Source organism: Lethenteron reissneri, chromosome 21 (assembly GCF_015708825.2).
Source record: "Lethenteron reissneri isolate LAM-NWPU_2019-01 chromosome 21, ASM1570882v1, whole genome shotgun sequence".
Lineage (NCBI taxonomy): Eukaryota > Metazoa > Chordata > Hyperoartia > Petromyzontiformes > Petromyzontidae > Lethenteron > Lethenteron reissneri.
Genome location: NC_083799.1, coordinates 4,371,593 through 4,389,289, shown reverse-complemented (window position 1 = coordinate 4,389,289; position 17,697 = coordinate 4,371,593). Strand labels below are relative to the sequence as shown.

Genomic DNA, 17,697 nt, shown 5'->3' with positions numbered 1-17,697 from the left:
CCTCCCCCATCATTCACTAAAATAACCTCGACTACCACTGCACTAAATACATCCACCAATGCCCCCAGGCTCCCTGCCCCAGGATCACGAGCTGTACTACGGATTCACGCGTTTCGCCATCGAACTCAACGAGCTCGACCCTGTGCTGCGACCACACCTTCCTCCCACGGACACGCGTTTCCGACCTGACCAGAGGCAAGTCTCATTCTACTTTCTCCTGACAAACTTAATTCAGCGATTACAAGATGCGCTGTTTTCTGGCCATAAATGTATAAAGGCGTACCATAAAAAACGTGTTTTCCTTCCCATGCTATTCCTCCAGCATTGGGCTTATGGTTTTGTTCACCTGAACATGCCAACTTGTACTTCAAATGTGTCAACAGATTCCTGGAGGAGGGCAATGTGGAGTCTGCCCAGCGGGAAAAGCTGCGCATCGAGGAGTTCCAGCGCGAAAAGCGCCGCCTCATGGAGGACAAGAACATACTTTACACACCACGCTTCTTCAGGTGTGTCCCACATCCCTTCCACGACAGTGTCAAATACCACTCTGCATTGTTATGATGTATTTTGACAAAACTGAGCTGTGTGTTTAACAGAGCTTTGCTAAAATGTATTACTTTCTCATACACCTATAAGCAATCATTTTGGTATGGTATATTTTATGTTAGGGGGAGTTTGATGGATAATGCAGGAAATTACTATTGAAAGAGGCTCTGATGTGATCACACATTACATATGTCATGTAATTAAAAGCAACAAACACAACTTCTGAGTCAAAGAAAACCACAGAAGAATAAATGCACTCAAAGCTTTCGAGTAAAAAAAAAATGTGACAACCAAACAAATCGACATCTTCTATTGTTTTAGAATTTCTTAAAATATTGATCACACACTGAACTTTGTTTTGTGTCTCTTGATTGTTTTTGCAGAAAAAATATTACACATGACAGCCGGGAGGAATGGCTGATGAACAACACGTACTGGGAGCTCAGGAAAGATCCAGGATTCAGCAAAATAGACAATCCTGTCCTCTGGTGACACAGCACAAGGAGAACATAGTGAAGCCTAGGCTTTATCGAGCTGCATTTTACTATGTTATCCTTGACATCCAAAGTGCAACTTTACTTCTAGGCATATCTTTTGCGATGAGGGAATAAATATGCAATTATCTGGTCCCAAATATGCATGAGTGCGTTACTGAAGATGGATGGAAATATTTGGTGATTTTAAGAAAGGTCTCAATATTCCCTACCCTAAACCTAACACAGACTGTAAGAGCATGTAACCAATCATTTGAAACGGTTGGATAGTCTAAAGAGAGTAGGTTGTGGTTTTATGGATTAACAATATACAGTGATACCTCGGTTCACGAACTTAATTCGTGAACTGACTCTGGTCGCGAACCGAATTGGTCGTGAACCGAGGCACATTTTACCATAGGGTTCAATGTAAATCCGGTTAATCCGTTCTGACCTTTCTTTTTGGTTTTCGAAGCACAAAAATTTGAAACAAATTACAATACACATTAGTACTGTACAGTATAGTAACGTATAAAGAGAGAACACTAACCTTGCTTGAGATGACTTCAGTAAGCACTCAAACGGGTGAACTGTACAATACAGTAAGTACAGTATTGTACAGTACAGTAGTACAGTACAATACTGTATGTGCTAAAAAGCACACCAAAAAGCTAAAAGTCACTTGAAGTGTCTTCACAGTACTCACAGTACTTCTTTCTGTGTCTCTTCTTCTCTCCACGATCTTCCTACAGGAAGTCACGACCATGTGACAGCCTGGAAATAGCATTAAAATGGCCGCGGCTCCTGTTCGTGAACCGAAGCGGAGTTCGTGAACCAGAGCATATTTTTATGAACTTTTCTGTTCGTGAACCGAGTTGTTCGTGAACAGAAGCGTTCGTGAACCGAGGTATCACTGTATTGTAATGTAGAATTATGTAATGACATTGCAGTGTAATGGCGTTAATCGGCATACTGCAAGTGATATGTTGAGTAAAAATGTATTCAAAAGCCAAATAGACACCAAATATTCTTGGGTCTTTTGGTAAAGTCACATAAATAGGTTCAAAGAAAATAATCAACAATAAAACTCCGTTTCGATCGCCCCCCCCCCCCCTTTTCCTGAAGACGACCGCTTGTGTTGCGATCGAAACGTCGTAGGCTGTTATTTTTTTTATTTGAACCTATCTACGTGACTTTACCGAAAGACCCAAGAATATGACTTCCTGTAAGTCACGGAAGCTTTAAGTCGAGACACCAAATTATTTCATTTTTAGTTTTCTTGGCAAAAGGGCTTGAGGTAAAGCACAAATGTTTCAATTACTTTAACCATGTTCCAAAATGTCATATGCCCTCTCCTGGAATAAGATATGCATATGCTGTATTTATATTTAATCTAACATATTAAATCAGTCTTTCTCTGAAATCGTCTTAAATATTTATGGGGAAGTATCTTTTTTCTGGGCCTGTGTAATTTACATTATCTAAAGTATACATGGTACAAACAGGTAACGTACATCCTAGATGTGACTACTTGCCTGTACTGTCAAAATTATTGTAGAGAATTGTATATCTAGTAAACGCCCAAGCACTTGCTTGCAAGAATTTGTTTTCAGCAGCTATTTATATTTAGAACCTGTAAGTGGTGTATTGGCATTCAATAAAACGGCTGTGGGATAATAATGCATATGCTAAATAAGCAGGTATTTTGCAGTTATAGGAGCAGTACTAATTGGAACTATTCTTAACACAGGTTACAGGTACCTGTACTTGCCTGGAAACACTATACTGTATTTTTGTAGCAAACAACATGTCATGGTTACAGTCCATGTTCCAGGTAAACAAAATATAAAGTCTCAATTGACATTGACCATGAGCAATTGTATAAACCCCGTGAAGATCCTGCACACGATGCATTCCAAAGTGATTTTTCTCCTGTGGTATTCGCCAAATACACATGGTGAAACAAAAACCTTCCTATGGCTGTAAAATTTTGGAAAGTGTTTACTGCATTTACAAATCAACCTTATGTCGGGACCCCATAAGCCCCCGGCTCTCGCGTAAACTGCGTTGCGGCGTCATTTGATGTCTGTTGAAGGCAAATGATACGGCAATCTATTCCTTTCGACGAGCTCCACACGATGCGCTAATCAAAGTTTAAAAATGTTGTTTCTTCTGCGCATTCCTCCTCGCTGCGCTTGGACGGGATAACAGAATGATCTGCGCCAGGTGGGACGGAGTCACCAAAAATGAATTGATTACGATTTTGACTTCCGTTTATTCGGGACCCCAGGGTCCTGCCATGAGGTTAAAATTATAAATTTTCACTCGAACTAAAAACACCTGTTTCTCTGATGCACTTATGGCTGGTGGTACCGAGCCAGTGATGGGAATTCCGCATTGTTACATTAACCAGATTTTCCATAGGACAACCAAAATGAATATTCCACAAAGTGGCACTCTTTGTATCAACCCCAAAAGGGATAGGTTAAAAGAGACAACAGAACTTGTAACAATCCATCTTTACTTATAGCAGACTATACCGCAATACAAGTGCAAGGCATTAAATGTTACTCTTATAAAAGGGACACCTTGTGTGAAATCATAACTTTAAAGACCTTTACTTTACAAACACAGCATACTTGAAATAGTTACTGCCAGACCTATGACGATGTTCTTGCCATGCGTTTCATATGTAGCTAGAACCACAGGTGTGGTTGTAGATACAGTATTGAACTATGCTGTAGATCATAGGATTCGTTTGTATATGATATTTGGCTGTGCCTTTCTTAAGTGCAATCTTTGGGCTGTTTACAATAAAGTACATCATAAAAACTCCTGCAACTTATTCTCTTGAATTGGTTTTTCAATAAATCTGAAAAATATTCCTCAACTATAGCAGCATTTTTATATTATAAATAGCCATAACCCTGTAGAAACAATTAAGTTTAGTGGAATAGCGTGATAATTCAAAATTATTTAGGGTGCACCATATGTAGTGTTTACATTTGTAATACTACCATTTTTAAAATGTATTATCAATAATTGGGAATGCAGCACTGGTCCACTTTGAAGTTACTCTGCACTTCGAGTTCATTTTGGCTTCCTGGCCAGCATCAGTGGCGAGTAATATGAACTTGTTCTGGACACGGCCTTCATTAACCCATACTGAGAAGCCTGGTCACACGGTCATACAATCTCCATCGTCAGACAATTTATATTTCGAACCCAAGATGGGTAAACTGCTTTCCAACCTTGTAATAGAAGTACAAACATGCACTCTTTAGTTCCTTACAAAATTAAGTCCAAACTGGCCAAAATTATGGTAATGGTATCACGTATTGCTTTCTATTGTAAAAGAAAAGATCCCATGAAATCCGTAACGTAAATATGTCATTTATTATCCCATTCAAAGAAATCACTAAACCACTTGATTAAGGCCTCAAATAAAGGAGTAAAAACAATATTTCCATTGTGAGGATTGCTTGTTTGGACAGCGCTTGTTGAAATGAGGCTTTAAGAAAACTAAAACTATATCTTACACTTAACACATACATTGTAAAACCATAACTTAGGAAGGCCATGCAAATATAACAAGTGATATACACAACATTCACTGGACAAATGCAGTTCAAAGGAATGAAATTGTAAAAGTTTATTGAACATTTTCTATTCGTGCCATGAGACTAATTTCACTTGAGCATTCACGTTTAGCAGCATTCCTGGTGTTAAACACCAACATAAGAACTAATATAAAAAAAAAACTAATACTAGATTTCAAAAATAACTCCTTGGCAGAAAATGAGAAAAATAATTTAGTGTCGATTGTTATGAATAGCAATGCTTTCTTATGAACATTTTCACTTGGTTTCAAAAACGATATGCACGTGCTCGAGGTAGTCACCATGGGTGCATGTACGGTAATCCATGCCATCAAGTTACTGTAACATAACTTGTCAGCATGTCTGCTCTATCTACAACTACTATTATTTTTACCATCGCTATGTTGCCACCACTCTTTTCATTACTGCTTGCGACCAGCCATGAGCTTGAGATACTGCAGGGCACTATAGGCTGCTTTAGCATGGGCCTCACCAAGAAGATTTCCAGAGCCATGACACACAGCCACTGGTTGAGTGGAGAGCTCCACCAAGCACTGACACCTTCCACTCCGGCTCATGTCTGGACATGGAGGGAAGGCAGCAAGTGGGAAGAAGACATGCGCACATACTTTTTAATGTATATATAAAAGGCTCACGAGCCTGATTTATATATTATCAATAACACTCAATATTTACCCATGCTTTAGTATAAACCAATGTTATTAGCAGCAATTGCACTTTGCAAGAGTTCACAATGAACTGTGCCTAACTCACCCAGATCAAAGTACGTGATGTGGAATCGCTGCTCATGGGCAAGCTCCTGCAGCAGCTTGCAGTAGCCGTCACCCAGCGCGTCTAATGGAACCTTCTTCAGGTAACCGATTTTCTCCCCGGCAGAGTTTCTCAGCGAGTCCCAGGTGCAGCCCTGAGTGACCTTGCCCCGTGAGCCACACGCCTGCAGCAACATGGCAACATCTCTCAACACCCACTCATCGACTTTACTGCAACCCAACAGTAATGCCAATAGTATAATAAAACTGGATAAATGTAACTTGTTGTTTTCCTGGATAAGTGGGAACTACGAAAGAGAATTCGTATTAAAACTCCTCTTGACAAGCTTTGAAAAAAAAAATATTACCTGTAATAGACTATAAAGGATTTTCACACCATACAAGTGCTTACAACACCGTGGCAGCAGCACGTTCTAAGGTTTTATCCTTGTTCTCAACACAAGGTTGTAGCTTTGTTACAAACGCGACAAAACGTGTAAATGCATGCGCTGCATTGATAAGGTAGCAAAGCACAGCAAGTTTGTAAATCCCTCCCCAGCTACATGAAGTTACAATAGACAAATGTATAATCCATATTAGACAATGGCAACAAGTTCAACATTCAAATGAGACTGCATCCTTGTTCTGGTTAAGCATAACAAACTATATGGTGAGTGCACAAATAACAAAATACATTCATTAATTTTTTTTTTAACTGTCTTAAATGTAAATATATAGTAGGCAAGTTTCAAGTAATGGCCTTTTTCCATGCATAAAACAGAAAAGATAAATGCAATGTCTTTCAAGTCATTTTGAAGATGTAGATGACAAACCTGTATCATCTCTTCTTGGCATATTTGCACTTGTGGTAAGACTCATCCCTCAAATGTGTAAAAAATAACCCAAGCCCATTCTACTTTGACTGCAACACCTGATGACGGACGCTTGTGTTGCGCCCGAAACGTGATTTATTTTATACCTACGTGACTTTACCGAAAGAACCAAAGAGTATGAATTCCTGCAGTCACAAAAGCTTCAAATCAAGACTAAAAAAACCGTTCCGCAAATCAGTCAAGCCAGAGCCATGACTCCGCCTGTGCTGATGTTTATATATCTGAGAATAAGACCATGGGACAGAACTCCTGCTACGATATTTACTAAGAGCTCCCATACAAAATGTAATGTCTTCTGTTATTGAAATACAAGATATAAAAACAGCAGGAACTCACGGTACAACTGTGGGTAATACAAAATAAACAAAGAAAAGCCATTTCTGCAATCAAAACTCTTGTAAAATGAAAATTTGTATTGTTAGAATTGTCACTCAGCATTGTTGTGATGTATATTTGTTTAAAAGAAAATATGTAAGCCTATTTAATTTAACAAGTGCTCCAGTCGAGACTGAATCTTTTAGCATGATTTAAAACCCATTTTTATTGTGTCAATACGTATTTTATGCCAGTATAAAAAAAAACTACAGCAATTTTTAAATTTCCATTGGTTTAAAATACATGTCATTAATAAAATTACAAATATCACATGTTTGGTTTAATTTTGTTTTTAAACCAGGATTTAATATTACAAATAAGATTTAAATAGCGTGGGTTTTATGTCACAAAATATGCTTCAGTTTGTGTATTCCCCAAATGTTGGCCCCTTCAGGGTCAATGAGCATCCTTTATTGGCATTACAGAAGTGGTTGTCCTACTGAAAGCCTGCCCACTTCCATAGGATTGTAGATTTTCCAAATCTCACATCCATCAATAGAGACGAGGCACTGCCTCACACTTGTTTGATCAAGGACACAATTTATATTATCTTCCAGATATTGCAAATACAATATATGCCTTTTGGCATTCCCTGGTCTAACACCGTTTTGAGACGAGGCTCAAAAGAAAGCTGTCTCTGGTGTGGACCAATCGGTTTCAAAGACTGCATATATTATCAGTGTTTTTTTTACAGACATGATTCCTTGTAAAAGGTTTCAGTTTGGTCTAACATCTTAACACCTGTTTGTTGCCAGAAAAAAGGGGAAAACCTATTCTTATACCATGATTGTCATTAACTGTAAATAATGCGTTTTAAAATGCCTTTAGTATACATATACATTAGTTTCCAAAGTTATGTAGGAACCTTATCATTTTGGATGCAAGTCAATGGATTTTAAAATCAGTTTCATTTTCATGCCACGCAATAATATTCTTAGTATTTTGATACCTAACCCCACAACCTCAAACATGCTCAGCTGCTAACCAGTGGTGCATGGTCTCCATCGTCACATTCAGCTTCAGCAGCCTCCCGCCTTTCCGGAACCAGGTCCCGGATCCGTGTTAGCATCTGCGCTGCAGCATTCCTTTTGGCCAACTTCTTTGAAGTTCCACTGCCTGAGCACAACATTAATCAAAATAAACAGACAACTAATATAGTAGTGATACCACAATTAGAACATATTCAACCAAAACATTTACAGAATATGTATTGGATTATTGTATGTTTGAATGATAGCTTTATATTTATTTCACTGTAAATTATCACTTGCATTATTTTAAAACACATATCTTGGGACCCACCTGTTTCTATGAAGCTTTCCACACGGCAGGTCATTGTAAATTCCTTCCTGTGTGCGGGGCCAGATTCGTGAGTTACCGTGTACTCCGGGAGACGCCAACCTTTCAGTACCACCAGCTCCTACAATTAGACAGGCGGCACTTTAGTTTACAGTGCTCGTACACAGTATTCAGGATTAAAAACAATTCGATAGTAATTGCACTAAAAATCTAAAGTATAAAGCAATAAATAACACTGTAATTGTCTGCCAGCAAGATACAAAATGTACAAAAGGAAATTGTTTGCAATTCAAAAGATATTTTTTCTATAAACTCACTTTATATTCTCATCACACATTGGTAAAGTGTTAATTACATGCCAGGAAATATAAAAACAGACCTGTAATGCACCAACAGGGTTGTTGTCCGAGTTTGGCTGAGATGGCAAAGAACTTCCATTTTCAACGTGAACCAGACTGCAGGATGAGATGAATTTAAATACAATTATGAGAAATAAACAACCACATTTACCACAAAAATAACAATAACTGAAAATACGCCAATACTCAATATTATTCACCTGTGGCCGTTGTCACATGAAGCAGCGTCTCCCTGCATTGATTCACATTTCAGGATGTTCAGGGCAGCTTCAGCTGCTTTATGCTTGGCTGCCTTCTTGCTTGGTCCCTGTCCTAATGAGAAACAATGTTAATGTCAATACACGCACAAAACTGAATAGATGCAGAATACAAAATAAATACTGGAATATATAAATGCTAATTGCAGAGGTATCAAACGTTTGCACATATCCAAAACAGCACATTCACCCAAATACTCACCAATGCAGCTCACGTCACCAACGGAAACCCTGAAGGTAAAGTTTGGCTGATGTGCCTGACCCTCGGCCTTCAGTAAATCATACACGGGGGTTTTTCCGATCCTGGTTCCGTACTCTTGCAGCAAACTGATCGGAGTCTTTCCAGGTCCACCAGACACTCCCAAGTCAGTGCTATTTTATATGAAAGAAAAATGTACAGAAAATAGATAAATGTACAGAAAACCAGACATTAGCAACATCAATTAAAAGTGATTACATCAAATGTTTGTTGTAATTGAGTTTACTGTAAAAAATATATATACATGTATTGTATGCATAATGATATCAAGGCATGCATAATGTGTGTGGTGAGGTTATGACAAGGTGGAGCCAGAGGGATAGATATCAGGGATGTTTGTGTGGGGGGAGGGGGAAACGGGCGCGGCTGCAGAGAGGAAGCACAGGACACAATGGAGACCTCGTGTAAACAAAGCAGGAAGTGACCAACTCTCCATACGTTACAGCATCCCTGACTCTAGACTTTATCATAATGTCCCCTAACACTAACTTAACTCTCAACCCTGAGCCACAACCTGAATTTCACAAAAACACTATATAAATGTAACCCTAACCCCGATCGTTTACTCTAAATTAACTAATCTAACTACCCCGGACCGAACACCTAACCCTAGCCGATCCTAAACCCCAGCCCTATCGCAAATCTAACCGTATCCCTTATCTAACCCAAACCATATAGATAACCATTTGCCAATAGCCAGCTATAGGCCCAATGTAACCTTAGCCCTAGCATAACCACAACGCTAAACTACCCCTAAACTACCTCTACCCGAGTATAAGATTATTATCCTAAATATAATCCTAAAACCCCCTAACCCTCATCTACCCCTACCCATAAACGACTTCTACCTGTAATAAAGCCCTACCTCTAACCTAACAGTCCACCTCTTTAACTCTACCCATAACCTAACTCAGCACGCTAACGGAACCCTACCAGTAAACGATCTCTGCACCTAATCTAACCCTACACCTCGGCATAGTCCGTACACCTACACAGAGCCTCTACCCCCAAGTCTGACCCTGCCCCTGACCACCATCAGCCAGGTTCCACGCAGGCCCCGGGCCTCGCGGCTCCGCGCCGTGCCCGCGATTGGGGTCACCTGGCGCCGCTATCGTCGGCGGTCCTGGGCTCGGAGCTGTGCTCGCCGTCTTCGTCGTCGTCTCCGTCGTTTTCCTTGTCGTTCTCGTTCCTTTCGTCGTTCTTCACCTCCTCTCGCTCGGGGACCTCGTCTCCATGCTCGCTCATTGTTGCACCTACTTAAGCCGGGTACAGTGCTCGACGGCGGCCGCGAGGGGACCCGCGGCGCGCGAGAAACGCGATTCGTAAATGGAGACTTTAAGGATACGATGCATCGTCGTCTCCTTCGCATTTCGTGTCTTTCTCTCTCTACGTGCACAGCTAATTTATAAAAGTGTTTCTTTAGACAGTTACGTCGTCGCACCACCCCCCCCCCCATGGGCCTTCCCGAGAGCGCATACTTTTAAAAAAGTTGGCTCCGTACAAACAAAACTGTGCACCGGTTTCGACGCCCATTGTCTCAGCAGCAGTCAGGCCTCTTGCAGCAAATGCTGGTGAACTAATTCTAGATTTGAAGCTTTCGTGACTGCAAGGATTCATACTCTTAGGTATTTTTCGGTAAAGTCACGTAGGTTAAAAAATAAGGGGGGGAAATAATGAAAATAAATAATAAAATAATTACAATCATAATACAAATAAAATATTTTTTTATTTATTGTATTTACTTTTACCTACGTGACTTTACCGAAAAAACCTAATAATATGCTGGTGAACTGCCAGATGGAGTTGGAGGCAAGGGGGCCATCCCCCTCTTTAACAAGTTTAAATATAGGTCCTCGTTCGGAGAAAATTTATATCATGCATAAATCAAAGGAATAATTATTTTAAAAATATAAATAAAAAATATAGGTAAGCAACATTTATCTGCGTTTATATGTTGTCTATTGTGAGTTTTAAACCAAGGGATATTATTAGCCCCTTGCAGCAATAATGAGTTCGGCAACATGCGGCTCCTTGAGGACTGCTTCGTGACTTTATCTATTAAGAACCAACCATCTCGTACTCAAATACATCGCGGCTCTTAAAATGTAACGTTTTTAACCCAATTGGAACAAAAAAATGTCTCTTCTTATTTTGGTTGCCGACCCCTGTTTTGGACATAGGGCCAAACACGTCAAAGCGGTCAGCAACAAACAGCACCGTTATCAAATTGTAAGAGATACGACGTCCAAAATAATGACCCACGGTCAAGAATAAAGATGGACACCCTGCCAATGGATGGAACGCGTCCCAGTGCACGTCTACCGAGGAGATGGAGCGATGACATCAGTTGGTGTGCAGAGATCACCCGAGCAGCGGCTCACTGGCTAACACCACGCTTTAAGATGCGCTTCTGCGGCCGTCTGGAACGCTCTTCCGATATTACGAAGCCCCTGGAGCTATCCACTTTTAAAATCATCTTGGTCCAAAACACAGAAAAGCTGTCTCGGGTGTGGACCTATCAACTTCAAGGACAGTGCTTTTCATTGTCAGAGTTGTTTCTTTTTGTTTGCATTTTGACTGCTTGTGTTGTGGTTATTGCAAACATGATGCCTTGTATAAAGGTGTCAGTTTTTGTACCAGTTTAAAGGGTAAAAACCTACTCTTATAAAGGGAGACATCTCTCACTCGGATGCCTTCACAGATGCCCCGAGGCCTCCCCGAGGCACAAATCAGACAGGTGTTGCAGCGGTTTCTAATATGAACAACGTAAAATGGTAGACGAACCGTGCATGCTCATCAGGTTGTATTGATCCATTGGTTACGATCGATTTCTCAAGAGGTTCCGATAATGCATTAAATCCCGTGTGTTACATGTGTAGTGGAGTAACGCGCGCGGGGTTTTACAAACAGTGTGCACGCATGTGTGAGCTGCGGACAGTGAAGTCACTTCAGGGCAAACATGTGCGGAGAGAGAGCAACCAGAGAATGGTGACCAATTAAGATGCATGGCAGTGATTGGCTGGCTGAAAATGCAGACACGGAGTAGGCGCCTCGGTGGCGAGATATTGAGGCGATAAGGGGGAGAACACGTGCAAGAGGCGTCGGGACAACGCCGGATTAATGATGGCCATCTGGTGGCACCTAATGAGGAGGAGGATGAATAGGGTACGTGTGAGGCAGAGAAGTTGAGTTGGTTGGAGTGAAGACAAGAGTGAACACAAGAGAAGTCTGGGACCCCGCTCTCCACATCTGGTCCTCTCCAGCGGTGTTGGCTGATCCCCCGCTAGATGCAAGGGCGAGGTTGGAGGAGTGAGGGTAGACAGGCTAGCAGTAGAGAGACTAGCGGAATCCGAAGTGAGAGTGGGAGACAGGCTAGCAGTAGAGAGGCTAGCGGAATCCTAAGTGTGAGTGTGATGAGGCTAGCAGTAGAGAAGCTAGCGGAATCCGAAGTGAGAGTGGGAGACAGGCTAGCAGTAGAGAGGCTAGCGGAATCCTAAGTGTGAGTGTGATGAGGCTAGCAGTAGAGAAGCTAGCGGAGTATATGGTGAGAGGCTAGTAGTCGAGATGCTAGCGGAGTGTAAAGTGGGAGGCTAGCAGTGGAGAAGCTGGCAGAGTGCAACATAGAGGCTAGGAGCGGAAAGGCTAGCGGAGCGAGAAAGAGTAAGCGAAGCGTAGCAGACGAGCAGTACAAGGGGAAGAGTTGCAAAGAGGCTAGCAGTGGAAAAGCTAGCAGAGGATACTGTGACAGGCTAGCAGCGGAGAGGCTAGCGGAGCGAAAGAGAGCGAGCGGAGCGTAGCAGACCAGCAGTACAAGCGGAAGAGTTGCGACGGAGATACGTGGTGTTGAACGCGAGGAGTTCTGTACGAATAAAGTGACAGGAGAAAAAGGTGTCCGCGTGAAATAACACCACTACACATGTAACGGGTTCGCGTGACCCATGCAGTCACTAGAGGTCGCTATATTCACCACTTGCAATTAGGTGTCTCCTTTAATACGTAGGCTTTCACGACCAACATTCATTATACAAGTTTTTTGTAATATTTTAGATTCCTGCCGTTGTGCTCTCGTCAGTGCTACATATGTCTATTGTCATTTACATAAACAAATTGATGGCATGGCATGGATCAGAAACATGGACATTGACAAAGAAAATTTATCAAAATCTGAAAAGCGGTCAAAGAAAGATGGTACATAGATGGATGCTTGCAATTACAGGGGTACCAAGAGAAACGTGGATTTTATAACACACAAAGTCATATATTCCTGTCAAGGAGTGGTCAGAACACATTGCAAGAAGGAATGACGGCAAGTAGTCGAGACTAATTCGCTCGTGGCAGCCAACGCAGTGACATCCACCTCAGAGATGGAGCGATTAAATGAGCTCGTATGCAGGAGCTAGATGGATTGTTAATGCTGCTGAACCATAATACATTTGGTAACGGTTTGGGGAGGCCTTCAGCTGCTGATGACGAATGTTATGATAAACCGATCTTGTTTGTACGTTTGGAAATATACGTTTGGATAGTGCTATACAGCAGATGTTTTAATAAAAGATCTACAATGTATTAAATGTATGTGTAAGGGGCCGTCCATAAATGACGTCACGCACCTGGGGGGGGGGGTCAGACATTTGTGACGCCGTGTGACGATGGGGGGGGGGGGGTAAAAAATCGTCCAAAATCGCGTGACGTCATTTATGGACGGCCCCTAATACATAGATATTTTGCAGTAACAATTTGAGCAATTCGCTATTACTGTACAGTACTTTATTTCCCTTTCCTGTTGGGCGGCTGAAATCCATTTTTCACACCCCCTCGCAATCTTCCAAGTGGAGAATAGCCGCCCTAACGACATGGCATGGCTGTGCTTTTAACGTCCTCATGCTCAATTAACTGACCAGTATACCATGCAGCAGTATTTTAGTGTTCACGTTTTACCCCTTAAAAACTGCATTACTCTAATTATCCACTCAACATAATTGGATCATGCACTGAAGTGTTGAGACACATAACTGACCTTAGTGCTTGCCATAGAAAAAACAAGACTATATTTCCTAAACAAAGACAGTAATACTGCAGTAATATAAGCTAACATATGTATTTTCAGGCCTTTATATGCAGCTTGTCTGTCAAATAAATACAACGAATACATACAAGTATTGATTAGTTATATGACTTGAATAAGATATACAATGGGAGTTAACTTTTTTGTATTCGCAAAAGCTTTATGGCTATCTGATATTCCGGCTATGCAGCACATATGTTTGTTTGCATTCCTTATCAAAATGGAGATTGAGGTCTTCATATTAAATCTGCAGCATGTGGTATCAAGAAACAGCAGAACTTAATATTGCATTAAAATATACATATTTATAATATTTCTGAACGTAATTTTTTATTTGGTTTTCTAGTACTCTGTAATTCGACTCCAGAAATATACATAGAAAATGTGTAATGACAAACACTAAGTACTGTATTTGTATCGTAACGAGCCTTTTTAAAATGTATTTCCATCAAAAAGAGCACGCGTTTTATAACTGCAGTCCAACGAATATAATGTTTGACCAATTTAAAGTGCTGGACAACAGTCTCTGCTCATTACTTACGCATGCCTTCTCAATCGATACGAAAAGCAACTACGTAATGTAAGCTTCCGGTAATTGCATTTGTAGCCCAACAGACATTTACAAATGTCAACCATGTTACTATAATGGATTGGGGTCGGATATAAACCGGAGATTTAATGCATAAAATATGGTTTAAAAAAAGACAGGATAGGCAGACATGACAGTTTACATTCCATGGATTTGTGTAATATGCCGTATATAACTACTGTATATCAAATCTTAATTATTTACTATAGTATGTTGTGTCTGGGATTATTCCATCACATTTAGAATGGGTATAAAAATATGGGTGTAATCATGCATTTTTGCATTTATAAATATCAATTCCTAGGCTTGTGATGGGGAGTGTTGGGGGTCCAGTGCGTAGCACATTGCCATATGAAGGTGGAGACTAAGTTAGATTCAAACCCACTGATATAAATGGTGGTTAAAATATGGTCCAACAACCCTCTTGACTGACACGGCGTGTAGAGGCCTCGATGTAGCAATGGATTTACACAGGCATGTGTAAATGAATACAAGCTCAAGGTACATGTGAGTTGCGTGTGTATGTGTAGTGCTGTTTTTTCACAATATAACAACTTATTTTTCTTCTGTGTCACTTTATTCGTACAAACTCCTCGCGTTCTACACCACGAATCTCCCTCGCAATTCTTCCACTTGTACTGTTGCCACGCTTCGCTCGCTCTCGTTCCACTAGCCTTTATGTTGCACTCTGCTAGCTTCTCCACTGCTAGCCTCTCGCAATATCCTCTGCTAGCTTCTCACCGTATACTCCGCTAGCTTCTCGACTCCTAGCCTCTCACCATATACTCCGCTAGCCTCTCTACTGCCAGCCTATCTACCCTCACACCTCCAACCTCGCCCTTGCCTCCAGCAGGGGATCAGCCATCACCGGTGGAGAGGACGAGGTGTGGAGAGCGGGTTTCCCAACTTCTCTTGTGTTCACTCTTGTCTTCACTCCAACCAACTCGACCTCTGCCTCACACGTTTCCCATTTATCCAGAGGCGTAGCTAGGATATTTTGCGCCCGGGGACGAACTATAAAATTGGCGCGCCCCCCCCGCCCCCCCCCCGTTTAATCACATTTTCCTATTACATCGAATAAGGAATAACAATTTTAATTTTAATGAAACATTGTATTTAAAGAAGCAAATTTATAGAAATTATATTACACGGGATCACCGGTGGAGAGGACGAGGTGTGGAGAGCGGGTTTCCCAACTTCTCTTGTGTTCACTCTTGTCTTCACTCCAACCAACTCGACCTCTGCCTCACACGTTTCCCATTTATCCAGAGGCATAGCTAGGATATTTTGCGCCCGGGGACGAACTATAAAATTGGCGCGCCCCCCCCCCCCCCCCCCCCCCCCCCCGTTTAATCACATTTTCCTATTACATCGAATAAGGAATAACAATTTTAATTTTAATGAAACATTGTATTTAAAGAAGCAAATTTATAGAAATTATATTACACGGGATCACTCAGTCACTGTCGTAGACTGGTTGACATAGTCTACAAAAGATACATTTTTCTTGATTTCACTGTCACAAACTGGTCAATCACGTAATCAAAATCTGTTTTTTTCAATATTTCTCTTTCAACGCTAAGAAGAGCAAGATCGCTGAGACGATATTGTCCCATTGAAGCACGCAAATACGACAAAATAAGTTTCAATTTGCTGAACGACCGCTCACAGCTTGCAATTAAAACTGCTATTGTTAATACAATTTGCAGTGAAATTCGCAAATTCGGAAATATGTCGTCTCCATAAAACACAATACAACCAAGAAGATCCAAAGGAGTTTCTGGTAAAACTTCATTCCGGTTACTGAGCAGCATTTTTCAATCTACAATTTCTTTGAAAAGTTCATGACCATTGATGTCGGTGTCATAGAAATTTCCAAAATCTGTGCAATTTCGACGAATTGCATCGACATCTGTGTCGGATAGAAGAGTTTTGACGTCCAGCAGGAATCCTAATTTTGTGTTCAGGTCTTTTGGTCGTAAAAACCGTGTTGACATCTCCTGTTGAAGTCGATAAAATACACTCTTCATAACGCGCACACTTTATTCTTCTGCTGAAAGTCCTGCATCTCTTGCCAGTTCTCCTGGCATCTTCCGACGTCGCCTAATTCTTATGTACACATCGATCCCCCAGGCTGTGCATCTTGTTTTGGCGTTTTTTACAGCAACTTGGCTCAAATCATCACGAAGCTTGACAAATTCATGCTCCAAAGATTCAAGATCAGTTGCTGCTTCCTTGAAATTGATAGTAGGATCCTGTGCTTCTGAACACGATCAATTTGTCCAAGAATGACATTCCAGAAATGTAATAAAACTATTAAGTTAAAATTTAATACGTATGCCTGTAACTGTTCTGCATCACTTCTGGTTTCAGGCATCATAGTTACATCCTCCGATAATTTGTCTAGCAGCCCTACTAGTTCATCCAGTCCTTCATAGATATCTTTAACAGCTTCTGATCGTGCACTCCAGCGTGTTTCAGACTCCCACTTTACTGTGATGGGCACAGCTTTTTTAACTCTTCCCAACGAATTGTTGAATGAGAGAAAAACAAATATATACATTCGACTGTTCCAATAAATGTGATATGTGGATTCTGTTTAGCTGAGTGTACTGTGGTTGTCACAGTTGACAAACAATGCTCTGTAATTTTTGTCACATATTCGTTGTTGACTAAGGCTGAAAGACTGCGCCTGTCTGTTGTTTGGGACGTTCTTCCATGTAAGTTCTTAATAGGCGCGTACCAAAATGTAATTACATGACATGTAGGCTGTGTGGCGAGATATATAAACTTTTAGGTTGAGGTGTAGATTTGTGCAGTAGTTTCAGGCTGCCGCGCCCGCCACAATAAGTTCTAATGTAACGTTGTAAGCCTCATTTTGGCGCCCCTTTACCTTGGCGCCCGGGGACATATGTACCCCTCCCCCCTCGCTACGCCTCTGCATTTATCCCCCTCCTTATTAAGTGCCCGCAGATGGCCCTCATTAAGCCTGTGTCATCCCGACGCCTCTCGCAAGTGGCTTCCCCCTTATTGCCTCAATCTCTTGCCCCCCTGGCGTCGTTAACTCCGCGTTTGCATTTGCAACCAGCCAATCACTTGCATGCATCTTAATTGGTCACCATTCTCTGGTTGCTCTCTCTCCCCACCAGTGTGCCCTGACGTGACTGCACTATCCGCCGCTCACATGCGTGCACACTGTTTTCAAAACCCCAT

The 17,697-nt window shown here is 41.3% G+C and overlaps 2 protein-coding genes across 6 annotated transcripts in view; one reads left to right on the top strand and one right to left on the bottom strand.

Moving 5' to 3' along the window:
• The window catches only part of LOC133345081 (oxysterol-binding protein-related protein 6-like), a 49,423-nt gene extending 45,563 nt beyond the window's left edge, over positions 1-3,860 (top strand). For all 5 annotated transcript variants that reach the window (XM_061555536.1, XM_061555535.1, XM_061555533.1 and 2 more), the window contains 3 exons: positions 69-195; positions 384-506; positions 930-3,860. In XM_061555536.1, coding sequence (XP_061411520.1) covers positions 69-195; positions 384-506; positions 930-1,038 — 359 coding nt within the window. In that variant the 3' untranslated portion in view covers positions 1,039-3,860. The remainder of the gene's footprint in view (positions 1-68; positions 196-383; positions 507-929) is intronic.
• A 796-nt stretch (positions 3,861-4,656) lies between these two features.
• LOC133345082 (RISC-loading complex subunit tarbp2-like) lies at positions 4,657-10,090 on the bottom strand. Its single transcript, XM_061555539.1, has 8 exons — positions 9,930-10,090; positions 8,774-8,943; positions 8,515-8,626; positions 8,335-8,410; positions 7,959-8,076; positions 7,642-7,772; positions 5,393-5,573; positions 4,657-5,198 (listed from the first exon to the last, which is right to left on the bottom strand). Exons 1-8 carry the CDS (start codon positions 10,073-10,075, stop codon positions 5,041-5,043), a joined length of 1,092 nt encoding a protein of 363 aa, XP_061411523.1. The 5' UTR covers positions 10,076-10,090; the 3' UTR covers positions 4,657-5,040.
• Between the last annotated feature and the right edge of the window lie 7,607 nt (positions 10,091-17,697).